Below are 19404 nucleotides of genomic sequence, written 5' to 3'. Positions count from 1 at the left end.
ACCGTAACAAACGTAACATTGGCTCTGTCCCAATGTGATACAAAAACAAACTTTTAAGATTTCAAATAACAAGCAAAACGTCAACCCTGTGACAGTTGTAGCAATTCTAACAAAAAACTAACATGTTTATTACAAGGGAAAACCTTTGTAGAATATTTCCGAGGGCGTCCATTGCCAAAATACATGCATACTCGTCTTACTAATATTATAAATGACAATTTTTGGATGGATGGATGAATGCTTATTACAAGGTATCTTCATAACTGCTGCGTGAATGTGCAACTCTCTGAAATTTGGCATCGTTGTAGAATATATTCTGGAAGAACACATAGTCTAGTATTTTTTTTTAATTCCGGCTTCCTTAATAATTTTCTTCCACTCGAAAGTCGAGGATATAAGATTAATATATTTATTTATTTATGAAGTATTATTTTTGTTAATTTATGCCAAAATAAAATATTTATTGTAATTAAGAAAGTTTCAATTAATTTATTTGTATCCATTATCATTAACGAAAAGATGAATACAATCATTTGGCAGACGGAACCGATAGAATATAATGAAGGAGTCCAAAGCTTTACATTATTCATGCCAATACATTTTATCTTAATTCCCAAGTACATTAGCATCGAAAGTGAATGAAATGGACGGACCTCGCTAAACTCAGCATATGTTAATATATCGATCGTCGTTCTAATTGATTGATACATTATTGTAATGGTTCTGTTTGTAGAAATAATTTGAAATTCACATCTCGTTTTAATATTTGACCGGCCTCGATGTACTGAACGGTTCCCTGACCCGTACGCCAGTCGTAGGGTTGGCAATTCAAACTTTACATTTACCTAATTCTATTTAAAAGTTATAATAACCTTTGATTTATATCTTAATTGAAAAATTAGCTGCGAAATAACTTTTCTCATTAATTAATTCGGGTAGAATGTTCTAATACTCTTTTTTATATAGAGAAATATAAAGTATATCCTTTTTAATAACAATAATAAAATTAATCAGTACTAAAATAAACCAATATTTCATAGTAGGAGCACCTTATGACTCAAGAATACAAACCAAATCTCACATTACGTACTCTTCAAATTCAGACAACCTATGTAAACTTTAAACGGTTACAATAGAACGGACGTTCCTGATGATATATCTTGCCCATCACTTTTGAAAATAGAACAAGATATTTTTTTTTAATTACGCTTATATGCTTTCGGAGTGTTTATCTTTGTGTGCATGTGCCCGTGTTGGTTTGTCCGGAACAGCGGACGTTACTCTGAACATCGCTTCTAGTTAACGTTTAAATCGAAATGCCTTTAGTTTACTATCTAACTGATTATTTTGTATAAAGTATTATTTCATCGAATATTGAAAATTCAATTAATATCTGACTTGATCGAAAAAAGGGCTTTATGTAAAATGCCATTCCACTGATTAAAGTGCTTTTTTTGTATTTTATTCAATATTATGTTTATGACAAGTAATGGGCTATTACGTGTCTTATTGTAATTATCTCCATCGACACCCCTGATGTCCCTAAAGACGTTTACCTTTTAATAATAAAATGGACCACTACTAGAAGTTCAATAAAACTACGAGGCGGTCGCCAATTTATGTCTACATTAGAATGAATAAGGATGGTCAATAAGTTTGTAGACGTAACACTCCGTGGTGCCCGCTACCCTCATTGATCAGGCAAACTAAAAAGTAACGGACATTTGAAATACTCGAATCTATACCGTCTTGAATACTATCGGGTCAGAAAAAAGTCGTCTTAAGAATGCATCGCATTAACCTTTACAGAACTGATAATACGATTCGTTTTCATTTGAGTGTTTCAGCAGTGGAAGCTTACATTAACAGCAATGGAATTGCTCATTATGAAAGTTAACAATTTTATATATTGTAAAGTTTTAATTTTATACTACGCTACTGCTATTTCCAATACTTAAAATAAGTCGAAAAAGATTTTTAGATCGAGTCTACAGTTTGCATCACCGAATAGTTTGGACAAAAACATGTTCTGTACATGGTCAAAGAACACGGTTACAATACTATTTATATTACATAACTCTTCTCTTATCAAGTATGTAACATATATTAAAATTTTGTTCGAAGCGAAAAGCTGACTTGTTTTTAAAACTTTCAACAGAAAGTTCACTTGAAGTATTTCTTCAGCGTATAGTTCACTTCAAATATGGGTTCAAGTTTCAAAGAAGTGTTTTCACAAAATATTAAGGATATGTGGGAACTTTGTTACTTTGTGGGTTTTATTTTTAGAGTTAAGGAAACGAAGAACATGCTTGTTTTGAAGAAATGCATGTGTGTGTTTAATATCTTACTTTGCTTATAGTACGTTCGGATGCGCTTGGCGCTTATTTTTTTTTAACTCTGTGGAACGTAAAGTCTATAGAAGGTACTGCTCCTAAAATTGTCTATAGTATGTTTTACAAAGGTAAAATAAAAAAACGAACTACGTAAAATCGACGAACGGACAAAAGATAAATAGATAAATGCCTTCTTGATAGTTTAAATTGTCTGTAATAACAGAAAGTAAAATTTTCCATTAACGGTAAAATTATGGTTGTAGCAGACTGGTAGTCGGTTGTCTAGCGTTCAACCCCGTTCTTATATTTGCATAAGTTATGAGCGGTGGTGCCTTAAGCGATGCCTCAAGGATATTTACCTCGAAGCATCAGTTATAATTATTGTTCAACGTAGCTTGTGCAAGAATAAATATTTTATTCTACAGAACTGATACATGATTACAGTGTTTTAACGTTCATCGTATTGATTGATTGTTTAATTTATTTACTAAATCATCATCAACCTGCCCTTATCCCTATCGAGGGTCGACACAGTATGTAGTACTCCTCCATACATCTCTATCAGCCGTCATATCCGAGTCTACCCCCTTCTTACGCATATCCTCTTTCACACAGTCATTTAGTAATTTTTTTTACTAAATGCGAAAAAAAAGATAAAACTGGTTACTAAATTAGAAAACTGAAATGACTGAATGAATGAAACTTGATATCACTACGAAAAAGAATACGATAAAATTATTACTATACTCCTCAAAATTAGACAAGCGGCTATTGCATGACTTGACAGCTCCCTATAGATCACACAACTGTAATATATATGTATATATTGTGATCAATCATCTTACCGTGAATTTCTGAGACAAAAATCCCCATTTAAAACATATTGTTATCTTAAACATATCAAAATTACAGGTATGACAATACGCTTTAAACGGGGATTTTCGTCTCAGAAACCCACGGTTAGTCTATAAGTGGTACATCACAATATACTCAATCATATATCAATTGCAGATGTCAATAAATCATAGTTCCCTCCACTTACACATGAATGCATCAATTGTTATGACAAACAATGCATGTAGAATGTCACCAGCAGTGATTAAAAAAAATGACTTATCTATTGATATCTTATCTCTTATAATAGCTTCAAGCTATTGCTTGAAGCTATTATAAGAGAAATAACAAAGTCTTAGGTGCAAGCAATTTGTATTCCGGATGCCGCGGTTCACTGAACTTAATGGCAATAAATTTTAAGGCGAAACGAAATAAAGGGGCCTCGGGTAAATACAACCCCTTTCGGATTTTCGTAATTTTTAGAGGTTTTACTTTCCTCGGAATCTTCGTTTTATTGACGTTATTTTACTTTACGAAAGGATCGAATAATATTTGGTTGGTGTGTTTTTTTAACCTACATAATTTATTTATTATAGCATTTTAAAGATAAATAAACAGTTGGAGATAAAGATATGAGAAGGAAATGTTCTTCTAAGTTTACTTTTAAGTTTACTGACTCCTTTACTGGATCAGCATCCAAATATATACAAATATCATAACGAAATATAAAATATTATTTTTGATTAGGTATTTAAAACTCCTAATATCGTATCTTGTAATTTTCCGAAATCCCCGAACAAATTATAATGTTCTCAACAAAGTAATTCACTACAATTCATGCGCGAAATAAATAATTGGCAGTCCACTTTGAATCTACCGCAAACACACATCGTGAACTAATTTTCAAGTGCGCTTTTTTCCTCCAATTCCCTCAGGAATTAAAAAGGTCGAAGCGAGCAGACTACATCGGAGGGTCGGTCCCGCAAAAAGTTTTGAAGGCTTTAATTTAGCCCGTTGTTAATTCGCGCGCGACCGATTCAAAGGCTCTGCTGGCCATTATTAAAAGCGTAAATTGTCAAACAGATGTTGCGAACGACTTTGGTTGCGTCCCGCCTAGTTTAAAACGCAATGAAAATTTTATCAGTACAATCAGGGCTACGCTTCGAGGCCTATCGAGTCATTAGGCTGTTGATATGACATCGTTGTGTCTCTCTTATATTTCATTTTGGATACAAAATCGTATATAATTCAAATGTTTTTATATATCAATGGGTTTTGTTTACTATTTGATTTTAGATTTTATAGACAAAAAATGCAAACATGGCAATAAATATTTTATTCGAATTCTGCCGTTTTTAGTGTAAAGTAATTAATTAGCTGAATATAATCAAGTATAATAACTAACTTATATGTAACATAGAGTACCTTAGTTGATTAATCTCAAGAATTTAATCAGTTCTTATAGAGGTGTTAAAAATATATACGTTAACTTTTAATACAAGTAACACTTAATTAGACGTTTTATTGTACGATATCGAGAAGTTTCATTAATCTAACTAAAAGCTTTTAATTTTAGCATTTATTTTACCTTTAAAGATTTTTGATGTAATAAATTCAACTTTATAATGCTACTGGCTGTGTCGCCCGTGACTCCGTCCGCGCGGAATTAAAAAAATAATTAGTAGCCTATTTGTTCTTTCAGACTGTGTTCTACATCTATGCCAAATTACAGCGAGATCCATATAATTTTTCTGGAGATCCTTTCAAACAAACATCCATGCTTTCTTCCATACAAACATTTGCATATATAGTATTAGTAAGTGTATTATTAAGTATTAGTAAGAAGTAAGATTTAACGATACCTAAATAGTAAATTGACTTCAATTTTAAGGTTTTAAAGTTTTAAGTAGTATTTTATGGTATAATGAATATATATTAAATGGTTTAAGTAATTTGTTAAATGTATAGTTTTGTCGTACATGTATCAAATAAAACGGTTAATAACCAAAGACTCAACAAAGAGACGTTGAATTACATATGAGTGCTGTGTCTAGAGTTTTTCCTTTGAAGTTGAAATAAACATATCAGTTAATTAAAAAATACGTATGGTACTTAGTACTTTATTATCACAAAATAGGGTAATACAAAAATGTATGCTGGCTGTTGGTTCGAATAGGTCCGCTTCAGAGCTATAACCTTTTTTCTCGTATCACGTCCTGTTCACAACTCATTCCTATGAACAGTTCCCAGGACTGTTTGCACAGGGAGGATGTCGCGCAAACTGAATGCTCTCCCCTGGGGAATTTTCCTACGAATGTTGGACATCGCAGTTGAAAAGATATATGTACTATCTATAAGTCATTTAAACGGAAGATCGTTTATTTCAAAATAATGTCCGTAATTCTGGCTGTAAAACAAGACTCAACGTGGGGTTCTAACACCAAAATCCCCGTTTAAAAAATTTCGTTATCTTTGTGTTGTGATCTCAGAAACCAACGGTAAGTAAGCCAATAATACTAACATTATCTCACTTACATAGACGGACAATCGATATCGGTTTCTAAAATAGATTGATTGTCGGATTGCGGTCCCACCGACATAGTACCAGTACATATTATTAATCCTATTTTTTCGCATAAAAAAGGGAGATGATAATTTATTTAGAGTTTTAGTAACATGTATCAAAAATGACTATAAAAATATTACAATAGGTAAATTACAAATAAACATGGTAAAAACATTATACATGGCAACTTTAGTGTAGATATAAAAGTCGTGATTTGTGAAAAGTCGAACCTTTTGTGTTGTTTATAATAATAGTTATGATTCCAAACTTGGTATTAATGAAGGATCCATTTGGCTTTCATTTCGAAAAGTCATTTGGCTTTTAAGTGATCAATTTATTTTTATCATAAAAAATCTATACAATCTTTCAGAAGATTCATCCGATTCACATTTTTAGGACAATTAATATTCTTATTTGTTCTGAAAGTGGATTGCGAAAACAAAAACAAAGCTATTGAGAAATATTTTTTTTTATTCTTAAGTTTATTTCTTTATAAAAATAAATAAAAACTTAGACCTACTCGTCTTATTAATCTACATTTCCTTTATCCTTGCATCACTCACTATAAGAACAGCTTGACATGTTTAAAAGATTAGGATTATTGTATAAAAAAACTCTTCTATAGTAATTACGTTTCAATTTTAACAACTTGCCTTCAACAAAACCTTGTCTAATAACCTTTTGGTGAAACATTCCAAACTGTCTTCGATATAAAATGTTCTTCAAAATGTATTTTCTATGTCTTATCATCTGCAAAATATTTCTATCTTGTTTTGTAAATTTTATTTTATATTTCATTTGTTATAAACCTTCTTCTCCTCGTCCAAAAGGAGTTTCAGCATTAGTAGTCAAGTAATAGTTGCCAGGCACACTGAAAACGTAATTGAGTTCACGTTATAAGTTCTCAAGTTAATTAATAATAGCTATTCAAACTTGACGAAAGTTGAACGTGGATTTTACTATAATTTATGACTCTTAGTAAAAGCTCTTATGTTATTACAATTGAATAAACATGAAGCACAACTATTTGATAGCTTTTAGTCTGGAGAAAATGTGTATATATGAATATATACAAATATTTTAGATATTTTTTAAAGTTTCTTTTATATTATTTTTTATATTTATCGTGAATTCACATTTGTTATGTACTCAACAACGATATAAAAAATAAAGGAGAAACCTACATTACCAGACGCGTGAACCTTAGGTACCAATTCAAGAAAGTCTTCTATTGAATCTATTTCTATGAAATTCATCCGAAGTGTCATATATGTTTATATGCTTATACATTTCTTAACCGACAAACATATTTCAAAGTTTTTCGTTGTTAGTAGACAAACATTGACAAATCCGATAATGTGACCCGTTTTTGTATTGTTCTAAGTAATATAAGTTGTAGATATAAGTTCCAGAAATTTCCAGAATTTCAGGTAACATTTCAATCCCACAATCTTAGTTATTAAGCTTAGAGAGGTTGTCATTATTCTTTCTAGTAGATTAGTTTTATTTATTTGTTAATTTAACGTGAAATATTTGTGTATTATCATTTGTTAATAAATTTGAAAATCTTACGCGTTCGGATCACATTTTCCAATAGCCATTGTGACGGCTTTTTTCTCCTGTTCCGAGTAATTCTTCCATACCCTATAATTCTTGGCATAAGATCCGAGTAAAGTTCCTGGATGCTTCAAAGAGTCGATCAGAAGTTCCCAGCATCGATTGTGGTTGCATAAGTCTGTAATGTCATTATTTTCAATACTATTTCTAATACGTTATAATTATTTATAATATTATTGCATTATTATACGACTAAAAATCTTTACAGCTTAGTTTATGACAGCTGTTGAAACAATGCATAGTAATATCATCCTCCCTGCATTCTCTTTAGACAAAAAAAGACGTTATAAGACAAATATCGTCGCGGTGGTAAAATAAAAAGTAATCGTCATTTGTTTTTTAAATATCAAATAATAATACTAAAGAGAATATCGTTTTACATAAATCCTTCTTACGACGAAAGCAAGAGCGTCTAAGAAAAACTTTCTCAGACATTACTTTTTACTGTGCTCAGAAACCTAGTTAAAATTTGCTATATAATAAAAGTTAACTTACAATAGCAACGCGGTGGAACATAAATCCAATATTAATACATACAAAGTATGCAGCGAGAAAATGAATATAATATTGCAGTTTACAAACTATTATTAAGAGTTACATTTTATAGGTTAGTTAAGTTTCTAGGTCAGTCCTACATTGTCTTAATAACAAGTCGCTTAGCTCAGCGGTCGGCGTAGAAATGTAAAGACGGTTTCATGTTCGGACTAATAAAATATTTGTTGGCGTTCGGATACTGTATGTAAAAATATTCACGATATGAGGGAGAACGTAAAATGATTTGATAGTCAGGATAATTTCAAAACTAAAGAAATTGCTGAAAAAATAATCCCATGTAGTATAATAACAAGTTATAGAAAAAAAAACTATGATTATATTACTACTACTACTTACTATTACTTTAAGCGGAAAATATTATCTACATATGACATGAAAAATCATACTATTTTCTTACAATAAAAGAACTTTTCTGTTAGATGTAACGTTTTACATAATTATATCGGAAACCTAAAGAGCGTCGGTGGCTCAGGGGTTAAGCACTTGACTTGCAATCTGCAGGCCCTGGGTTCGAATCCCGCCATGTACAAATGTGTTTTTAAATTTCCGATTTACATTTGTACATTTATCCTACGTTCTTACGGTAAAGGAAAACATTGTGATGCAACCAGCACATATCTGAAAAGAAATTCAAAGATATGTGTGAAGTCAACCAGCCCGCACTCTGCCAGCCTTAACTCAGGGTAGGCTCCGAGCTCCTCGGTGGGGACGTATAGTGAGCTGATGATGATCGTAAACCTAAAATACTAATGTCGAATTTATTTCTTGATAACTTGTTTAAAAGAAAAGAGAAAATTCATACCAGGCATTGAAAATGTTTGTGCTGGCCTTTCATCGCATCCTGGTTGAATCACATGTCCATTGTTTCTAAAGTTCGGCCAGAAGTCCACTTTACCCATCGACACTCTGGCTCCGTATTTACTACTATCAGTATGTACCACAATCACCGATTCTGCTGATTCCGGGTTCAATCTTAAATGATATGGTTTGTTCTCGAAACCAACCCTCGATGGATCGAGACCGGTTATACTGTAAAAATAAAACTCCTGTAATAGTTTATAGAGGTGAAAAGGTCACGGAAGATTAATTTTCGGTACCAGGCCGTAAGTAAATGTAGACCAACCTCTTTTTTGTCTACTAACTTTTACCCGAGAGTCCGTACGTGCAGCATTAAAAAAAACTTTTATGTCAAGTCCCACGGAAATAGGATAAAAGTATGACCTACGTCCGTCTCCTCCTTTTATGCTACATCCCCACCAGTTTTCAGCCAGGTTTCGGCTTTTTTGAATAATAAATAGTGTAAATAACAAAACGTTCTTTTATATGTATATACATGGATTGTATTATTTCTATTTTTTTTTATTTAAAACGTGTAGCTTATCATAAAAGGAATTTCGTTACAATATCGAAAAAAGGAATAAAATATAAAGGTGGAAAGCCAAATGATGTTATAATCTGACGTTCATTAAAAAGCGTTTTAGTTGTTGTTCAGTAACGACGTAGTTTATCTAATTGCTACAATTATTGTTTACATATTGGGATATTCCCAGACATTGTTAGTATAATAATTAACTATGTCCTATTTTAGAATCAATAGTATTACCATGAAGGTTGCATTCCTCTGTTGGCCAGCGTTGTACCAGTAATACCAAACAGATGGGCTCCCAATGAATGCCCTATTAGATGAATCTTTTTCACATTCAGACCAGCAGCTGCCATGTTACTCAAAGTGTTGGCAAACCGAACTCCAAGCTACGAAGAAAATCAAAATTATCTAGGTTACTACTGCCTTCAGAGATAAAGGAAATGATCCATATTGTTTGATGAGTTACATGTTATTGTGCCTATTCACGTCTTATTTTTTTCCAATCTCTATTATCTTATTGAATCCTTCTTTATTACAAAATGCATGACAATATATATGCAAGTTAGTCATTATTTTGACTTAGAATTAGGCGAGTGTTTAGCACATTGGCCGCCGTGGACTACAGAAATGTACACAATTAACGTTAAATCAATTTCGCAAAAGTTTTTATAAAAAAAAAAAAGTGTTTTATTAACATCACTCCTGTTGAAGGTAAAATCTAATTTTCACATAAAATACCTTTTGAGTGCGTCTACGAATTAACTATTCATAAATAGCTATCAAACATTTGAATAATAGAAATGTGAAAAGTATATGAGTCATGCTCTAGCTTTTGAACATGCTTCTCGTCTAGACAATCTAATAGCGTTCAAACCTAATCAGTTCACTTTATAAATGTCTTTCACCTTTCGAGCGTTAGGTGCTGCCCATTTCACATATGAAGAGGCAAAGCCTGGTAGTGCCATTGAGGCCAGATCCTGCCAATTCAATAGCGCCACATTGCTTTTTCCTTCATCAATGTAAGCTGTCATTACCGCAGTCACGGCGGGGCCGGTGGGACGTCCTGAAATATTCAAACGTTTTATTTCTGTACCGATAAAGTTTGCACCACACTCAAGTTCCTACTAAACTAATCAGTAACCTATAGTTTAACTTCTACGACTGTTTTAAAATTCAGCTCCGATGAGAGTATTATTAGTGTGTTTGAACAAACTAGAAGTTGGGTTAATTGCAAAGTAATGTAATTAATTTTCATTCTGAAAAATTACTCTACATTACGGATAGAAGATTGAATAGTTTGGTTCATATTAAAATTTATATTTTCCCAGTTAACATAAAAATTAATAATTATTGCCATATATTTACGTATGTACTTACTCAGATGTGTAACGTAATGTAATTCTATCTTACCGTGGTTTTCTGAGCCCAAAATCTCTGTATAAAACATATCGTTGTAAACAACAGTACCCTGTCATAATCGTTGACAATAACATGTTTTAAACGGAAATTTAGGGCTCAGAAAACCACGGTAAGTATCTATAGCGGTATAGACTATATAAACACGCCCGGATTTAAATTACAATTGACCTTTCGGATATTAAGCACTACGAAATATAGCTCCGCGCCTTGGCATTGATTCAAATAAGTTTTAGTGAAAAAATGACTCATGACTATATTTTTATTCATAGACCATCCCATTTGGTGTAAAGTAGTTACTATAACCTACTTTTAATTATAATTACCTGTGAATCCATGAGAAAATATGACTGTACTCTTGCTAGAGTCATACCAAGTCTCGGAAAATATCTTATGCGCTTCGTATATGTATAGCTCAGTATAATTCTGCATCGAACTTAAAACAGAAAAGCATTTATTACAAAACAATCAAAGTTGAATGAAGATAGAGACTCAGGAGCAGTTGACTAGTAATCTGCAGGTACTCTGTTCGAATCCCACCATGAGTTCTGATTTTCGATTTACGTATAGAGTACATTTATCCGACGTTCTTACGCTGAAGGAAAACATCGTGATTCAACCTGCACATATCTAATAAAGATATGTGTGAAGTCAACCTGCACTGTTTAGGTTAGTGTCCGAGTCCCTCAGTGAATATGAATAGTGGACTGATGATGATGATGATTATTATGAAGTTGATTATCCTTTAGCATCAAAGTGGTGACATTATTACAGAACGTTTTATATTTAAATTGTATATATTAGGTAATTGTATTATATTAATTATCACATATCATCAGAGGATAATAAAAATCCGCTTAGGTTAGTAAAATATAAATCATACCCATAGTAAAAACGAAGTTTTGCTTCTTGATTAGTTTTTATTTCAATTTCTTCATCATCGCAGTTTGCTGCAAAACAACACGTATGGTAGAAAAATATACTTATAAGCAATTTCACTAGATATGTATTTACAATTTGTAAGATATTTTTTTTTCAGTAAGCGTGCGTTCAATTATGAAATTCCAATTAATAAATTCACAGTACTATAGCAGTTATCGAGATAAGTCCAGTACAGTTAGTCGAGGAACTGGGGCGCTATTCAGTCGTACAAGACTGCTTTTTTTTGTAAAGAATCTTGTTTTTAATTTTTGAATTACGTACGACCTATTTGCGTTTCATTCACTTCATGATACAAAAGAATTCTTCTTATGAAAGAGGAATGGAAATCTCGTCGCAAATCTTGACTCAGGTATTCGAATACGACATATTCGACTAATTTTGAATTTGAATTTGTTCTATGAAATTAAAAAAAAAGAAATGTAATAGTAACTTTAATACGGAATATAATTGGCATACAAACAAAATATGTTTGAAGATTGATTAAAAAAGTTTAGAATTAAAAAAATGTTATTGTCATCCTTTCTCATTTCCGGTCTATCGTATCCAAAACACCATGCGGCAGACGATGGCTTAAATATGTGATAAAAAGGTAACGGTACCTTTCCCTTTGGTCAACATCGGATAAAGAACGGGTCTGAATCAAGGTTAAGTACGGCCCTGTTCTGAATAAAAAGAAACTATAAGCTGTTTTGTATTCAAGCTGTCAATTTATGCAAATCGTCCTTTCTTTTATATCCAATGGCGAGATTTTTAAATATACTAGTTTTTTATAACTCTGACTCTAAGAAAAAATAGTGTTAACGATAAACTAAAGAGTAATATAATATTTCCAGTTGTGATTTTTTTAATATTAAGTTGAAAGGAGAATATTAGAGAACTCAAAACAGAAATCGTATCATACTTTATACTAATATTATAAATGCAAAAGTTTGAATGTTTGGTTGAAGATTTTGGTCAAATTTGAAACAGATGTAGAACATAGTCTTGAAGAACATATTGGTCTTTACTGAGTTTTTTTTTTAAATTCCTCGCGAACGAATTCGCGGAAAAAGTTAGTATGTATCTAATTTAATTTTATTGTTTTTTTTTCTTGTCTTATTTTATTGAAAGTTTTTTTGAAGACAAAATTGAAATAATTTGTCAATAAAAAATATTGCATAACTCCTGTAATTAAAATGCACACACAATTAAATTTTATCACAAATTTATTTATACCATTGTTTTAGAGTCTCAAAGTTTCGGATTCAAAATAAAATTTAGAAACAATAAAAATACAAAGTTCAAAAAATAAATTTGAACAAATCACACGAGCAAAGCTGCGGCTTGAACCTAGTCGTTGAATATTAATGAGTTTCGGCTATTTCCGTTCCATGTTATGTTAATGAAACAAGCTAAGCGGGTCGCCATTCCGAAACTGCAAAAAGTTACGAACATCAGAGAAAGTTCCGCACAAATAATCTTTACGTACGACAAATGTTTACTTAACGGCTCAATTTACCATGTATGGTTTGCAACAGTTATATTTTCATACTGGCACTTACAGAGTGTTAACCTTATCAAAATTGAATACAAAATGGGAATGAAGAAAAAACTTTGTAGTTAGCAACTGAACTGGTTTACATAATATAAACTTACAATTAAGCACTTTAAAATGTGGTTATTTGGTATAAAAGCATGTATAAACATGTATACAATGAAGCCATAATTATCTACAATATTACAATCTACGACAACATCTCCCCAATTGAATAGATTAGTTTTCCGAGAAAAGATATCATGATTTTGTTTTTCAATAACAGAAGCACAAACAAAACTGGAAACTTAGAAACAGCAGTGTTACTTTTGCTAGATAAGAACAGATTGTTATCAAGTCTTTCGTGACAGGCCTTATAAATTTTATTGCCTTTGTATTTGGCACACTACAATTTAAATATATGATAAGACTATTTCATAAAAAAAATCTAGGTACTATATTAAAAAACTAAACTTAAAGTAAAGAATATGATTTATAAAATACTAGCTGTTACCCGGGAATCCGTCCGCGCGAAATAAAAAAAAACATAATTAATAGCGTTCGTGTTATTCTAGACTATATCCTACATCTATGCCAAATTTCACCGAGATACATGCAGCTGTTCTGAAGATATGAAACATCCATCTATCCATCCAAACATTTGCATTTTTATTAGTAAGATTAACAGGTATAATATTATATGTAAATCAAACAATAAACCTGCTCGATTATAACTAGGAATGCGAATGGAATGATATCTCACTCGCCATAAATAATTGTATTGACTTATAATAATAGATATTCAATAAATATGACAGAATAAACACATAACATAAACAATATAAATAACACTTCGGAGAAAAGTAGTAAAAACCATAAACAAAACAATACATACCTAAGCACACAAGCGCACATGCACAAACACACATTATATATCTAGTATTTATACGAGTATTTATATCTAAATAATAATAATCTATATTTAATAACATATATGTTAGGAAACTATATATAACTTTAGGCAATAGATAAGAGAAGGTGCAGTCTCCTGAAACACAGTATTAACTAGTTCAGGAGACAGATCCCACAAAATTTTGTGAAAAATGATTTTTTTGCCCAAAAAATATTTAATTTTTAATTTTCTTAATTTAATAAATAAACCCACATAGTGCAACCTGATTGAGTGGATTAAAATAATAATGTCTGTATGCTACTCTATATTAAAGACGATACTAGCATACAAGATATTTAACTTATTTTTCTTATTAATTATTTAAATGAAACAAGCCTTAGTCCTCATGACACACTAGCACACAATTTACTAGAAAAAAGTACGCACACACACACAGACATGAATAAAAATTATATAAAACAAATCCACTCACCAAAAACAAACAAAATTGAGAGGAACGAAAACAACACGCATGCGTTCATTTTGCGTTATTTTTACAAATCACCATTATTCCGGGCCCCTTATGTTTATATATGGGCCTGCTATCAGTGCGTTCTTACGTATTGCCTGTAGTAATTCTATCTCCTTGACCTGAACAGATTATAGTCCTAAATTTGCTGGCCGTACTAATATGTATGTATTTTTAATCTTCATTAACACTGACCTTGGTATACATTGCTTTTAGTTTTATGCGGGTGTTTCACCTTTCTCAGTTCAAATAGCAATGGGAGCTAAGCCTAAAAAACTATTGCGCTTTTTAAAGCGATATGTGTAAAACAAGGAGAAATAAATTTATTGTTATAAAAACACTAATAGATGGTTTCTGAAACTAACATCTCTTTATAAAAATATCGTCATCCTTGACTTTGATTTTTGACAAAACAGAGATAACAAAACAATATTTTTTAGCGGGGATTTAGGTTTCAGCAACCCACGGTAAGTATTGATGGAATGGGGTAATATCTTAGAGTAGTTTGAAAATGTTGAAGCAATGAACAGAGATGAAATAAAATTTGCTGCAATAATAAATAGCATTATAGATAAAGCAAGCCGATGTACATAATTACATAAATGTATAGAAAACTCAGTATTAATCGAATCCAAATATTTTAATTCTATTCGACAAATACTTTTTTGAATATCACAAACACTTTTTTCAATATAACAGTCACAAACTATTTATTGGTTAGCATCAAACCACTGTAAGTGCTATAGTTTGTTATTCAACTTATATAAATTCATTTATTTTAACATAAAATCATAAAACACCACTTCTTGGAGGTAAGACAATTGTAATAAGGGAAGATAGACCCTATTGAATAAGCATGCTGCGCCGTCTCTACGCGCGTGGAGTAAGTGCAAGGAGATGATGACCATTTCCTTTCACAGGCGATACCCAATAATAGCTTATACTCTTTGTTAGTTATCAATACACCTTACTAACCGTGAGTTTCTGACACTAAAATCTCTTAAGACAACTCATCATATCTGTCAACTCTCTGTTACCTTTGAAGGAACAGAGATAACAATATGTTTTAAACAGAGATTTTGGTCTCAGAAACTAACCGTATAACAAACTTTTTTAAAATTTCAAATTAGATAGTAAAATAGAGAAAACTAAATTCACACTTTCCGTGTGTAACTTTCCGTCTCACCTGCTACCGTGTGTGCATTCAAATTAGTCTCTCAAATTATTCATAAAGTTTTTATTGAATAGTAGCTAAAATACAGGTTTTTTTATTACTAACTGTCACCCGCGACTCCATCCGTCATAAGTAGCGTATGTATCCTTGCAGCCGTTCTAGTGATACCTTCTAGCAAACATCCATCCATCCATCTAAACATTCGCTTTTAAATTATTTTATAAGTAAGATTAATAAACTATTAAGCAATATTTTATTGTACAATTTAAAAAGAAATTCATGTTTACTCAATGTGAATAAACGTGTTTTGATATGTTCAAATTTGCGCGGACAGTAACACAAAGAAAAAAAACTGTAAACAAAAGTAAACACAAATTCCTGATGGTTATTTCTATAGTTTTACAAAAGCCGTTTTGTCAATTCTTACCTCGTTTTGCATCTGCATAAGGCTATATAAATTTATGTCAAAATACCGGTTGCGGTATCGTCAATTAAGAAAGGAAGAAAGGACTAAAAAGGCTTTCGAGCCTGCCTTTACACAGCAAGGTTATTAAATGAAAATTTCACAAAAAATTAAATAATTTCATTGTACAATAACTCCTTAAGAAATATTTGATACCGTACTAAAACCAGTAATTTTATCAAATTAGTTATTCGTTGAATGATTTGCATATTTAATTAATGTTATTTTTTTTCTAAAATATTCTACAAAAAAGCATCGATAATTTACACAATTACACTTATCATTCAGTTATTTATGAAAACACTAGCTGTCGCCGCAGCTCCGTCCGCGTGGAATGAAAAAAACAATGTAAGTAACCTATGTGTTCTTCCAGATTATGTTTTACTCGTATAGCTGTGCCAAATTTCATCAAGATCCGTTGAGTCGTTCTGGAAATACCTTGTAACAAACATCTATCCAAACATTCCCATTTATAATATTAGTAAGATTAGGCCCTCACCACACCAGAAGTTTAAATTGTACAGTTGAACGGTACAAACATACGTACATACTTTACTTTTAAAAAGTGTTTCATATGTACACTCTTAGATGCTTCAATTTCAGGGGGATAATAATGACCTTCACAAGAGTCAAAAAGAATTGTCAAAGCAAACGCGATGATTAACGTTTCAGATTATTAATTGACAATCTTGTATGATTAAATTTTTTAAACATTTTCAATTTCCAAAAACTATAACGAACTCTAAATATTATTTTAATTAATTCAGTTTAAAAAAGTTCAGATAATTTTAATGTACTTCGCTTTTAAAATTTGTTAACATAAATTAAAGATAAGTTGAAATAATTTGTAAATAATGAGAACATTGCACTTCTGTTAAGCAGAAAGTACTCAACCATAATTCATTGTCGTAAAGGTAAGTTACAAGTATTAAATATTTTTCACACGTGTCCTTAAAATCTTTATAATTTAATGCCCTTTAATAAACTTTGTACACAAACATTTCGTTTATATTAATTAGCGTAAACTGATATTTTAAACGAAACTAATAAGCATTATAGTCATCATAATATGTTTTTGAAATATGAAATATTTTAAGTAATAAAAAAATATCTTTGCGTTCCTTAATCATTGGAATAATTTTGTAACTTATACATAGTTATACTAAAGTCACCAGAGAAGATTTTTTCCCAAATTAAATTTGTTTGAGAAACTTTTTGCTTGTAGTTTTCACATCGCTACTCTAATGGAAAAGAGGCTTATGATGCACTTTTTGCATTTGAGTTTGAAGCCTCCAGTCTTTATTATATAACAATTGTACTTATTTTAATTTAGCAATAAATGAAACTTTTTTTCTGTAGAATAAAGGAACATGAAAAGCTTATTGTTATTTGTGAGTTTATTGATAATGCAACAAACGAATGCAAACAAATGTATTCACCCCGCGGTGCGATTGCTCCAACGATACGTTAAAATAAATACAACAGTTGGTAACGATCAATGTAAGTATACATTATTTTAATCTGGATATTTGAATATTATGTCCATTGTATATCGAAATATATCAAAATTAATGTTACTAAGACTATCTTCTCTTTGTTCCTAAACTTAGATCACAGTGTGATGAAACTTACGTAGAATGTTTTAAGACGTTCACGTTTTGTGGTCCAATTAATTTACTAATATTACACTATACAAATTATATTTTTTTAACTTTAGACATAAATTAAAACGCATTAGAATTTTTTTTAGTATAAGAATAATTTATAGGCTATACAAATATAATAATTTTTTTTTCACAGCTGAAGCAATAAAATTCTGGAGAGATCTAGCTAAGAAAGCGAAGGCTACATTTAACACGTACGACTATATAGAAGGATATCCTATAGTAGTCCTTAAATGGAAGGGCACCAATTCATCACTGAGCAGTATCGTTCTCTTGTCACATATAGATGTCGTTCCTGTCGCAAACGAGGTAATTTTTTAACAGAAAGCAGGTTGAATGATTTTTTCTTATATCATAAGGTGGCAAACGAGCGAGCCGCCACCTGAAATCGCGAAGTGACCGTTGCCCATAGACTTACATACGCAATAGCATATGCGTGGCCTACCTTTAATCGACGGAGGAGAGGATGCACAAAAAGAAAATATTTTCCCTTTCCATGCAGCCTCTCATCCGGAAGGTCCACTTCCACTACACATCCTTTCCTTATAAGAAAAAGGGTGGGAAGGGAAAGAGGACTAAATTAGGCCTCCGGGACGCACATTCATCAGACAAAACGCGGAATTTCTTCCACTTCACGCCTGTCTTCTGTGTGGACGTGGTATTTCACCGGGCGAGCTGGGCCAATTCGTTTAAATGCCTTTCATATTTTACGTACTGACAAGAGTATGGGTTTGCGGAGGCGAGGGCCAACGGACTAATTTTAATTGGTTAATAGGAGGTATTCGAAGAAGAATAAGACAAGAGTATGCTATGTATGTAAGTTTAAGCAACAAATTTTGACTAGTGAGGTAACATTTGTATTGTATTCTTCCCCTTTGAGCCATGTTTTTTATTTACAAATGGTGTTCAATTTTTCTATTTCCTTCCTATGTTGACGTTGCTCAGGAGGAATGGAAGTATCCGCCATTTTCCGGAAAGATTACAAAAGATGGTTTTTTATACGGCCGTGGTTCACAAGACTGCAAATCTTCCAGTATACAATATTACGAAGCGATACAACGATTATACAAAGAGAAAAATAAGCTCCAAAGAGATATAAATCTTATTCTGTTCACAGGTGAGTACCAATCATTGTATTATAAAATAATTGATTTTGGTGTATGTACCGAACATATATTCATATACAGCGTGTCCCAAAATTGAACGATAAAAAAATCTGAACTCTTTTTGTTTAGAAGTTATATTAACTTTTGTAACTTTTCTTATAATTTGAAACCTTAATTCAAGCGGGAACTGCTGGGCAAATTTGGATGAGGTTTGGAACATTGATGGACAGGAGCCTGGGACCATTGTCATGGACTGCTTTTGATGTATTGGAAAATGTGTGTTGAAAAATGGAAAGTTTGTGCGAGTATTCTTCTTCTTCTTCTTCTTCTTCTTCTTCTTCTTCTTCTTCTTCTTCTTCTTCTTCTTCTTCTTCTTCTTCTTCTTCTTCTTCTTCTTCTTCTTCTTCTTCTTCTTCTTCTTCTTCTTCTTCTTC

At 31.7% G+C, this 19404-nt stretch overlaps 1 protein-coding gene and 1 pseudogene across 1 annotated transcript; one reads left to right on the top strand and one right to left on the bottom strand.

The window, feature by feature from the left end:
• Positions 1-6390: 6390 nt before the first annotated feature.
• LOC106126375 (phospholipase A1) lies at positions 6391-14790 on the bottom strand. The gene is made up of 8 exons (XM_013324007.1): positions 14528-14790; positions 11571-11637; positions 11014-11123; positions 10177-10334; positions 9509-9657; positions 8708-8934; positions 7306-7468; positions 6391-6604 (listed from the first exon to the last, which is right to left on the bottom strand). Exons 1-8 carry the CDS (start codon positions 14574-14576, stop codon positions 6535-6537), a joined length of 993 nt encoding a protein of 330 aa, XP_013179461.1. The 5' UTR covers positions 14577-14790; the 3' UTR covers positions 6391-6534.
• Positions 14791-17080: 2290 nt separating this feature from the next.
• Positions 17081-19404, top strand: part of LOC106126360 (aminoacylase-1-like) — a 10061-nt pseudogene continuing 7737 nt past the window's right edge.

This window comes from Papilio xuthus, unplaced genomic scaffold, assembly GCF_000836235.2.
Source record: "Papilio xuthus unplaced genomic scaffold, Pxut_1.1 DF828952.1, whole genome shotgun sequence".
Classification (NCBI taxonomy): Eukaryota; Metazoa; Arthropoda; class Insecta; order Lepidoptera; family Papilionidae; genus Papilio; species Papilio xuthus.
The sequence above is the reverse complement of the archived record's forward strand: the minus strand, read 5'-3'. Positions and strand labels throughout refer to the sequence as shown.

Excerpts from the sequence above, each read along its gene's own strand:
- LOC106126375 (XM_013324007.1), bottom strand. The coding sequence starts at position 14,576 with ATGAACGCATGCGTGTTGTTTTCGTTCCTCTCAATTTTGTTTGTTTTT. Across the intron at positions 10,335-11,013 it reads ATTTTCTCATGGATTCACAG|GACGTCCCACCGGCCCCGCC; the intron begins GTAATTATAATT and ends TGAATATTTCAG. Across the intron at positions 9,658-10,176 it reads CAGCACCTAACGCTCGAAAG|CTTGGAGTTCGGTTTGCCAA; the intron begins GTGAAAGACATT and ends TTTTCTTCGTAG.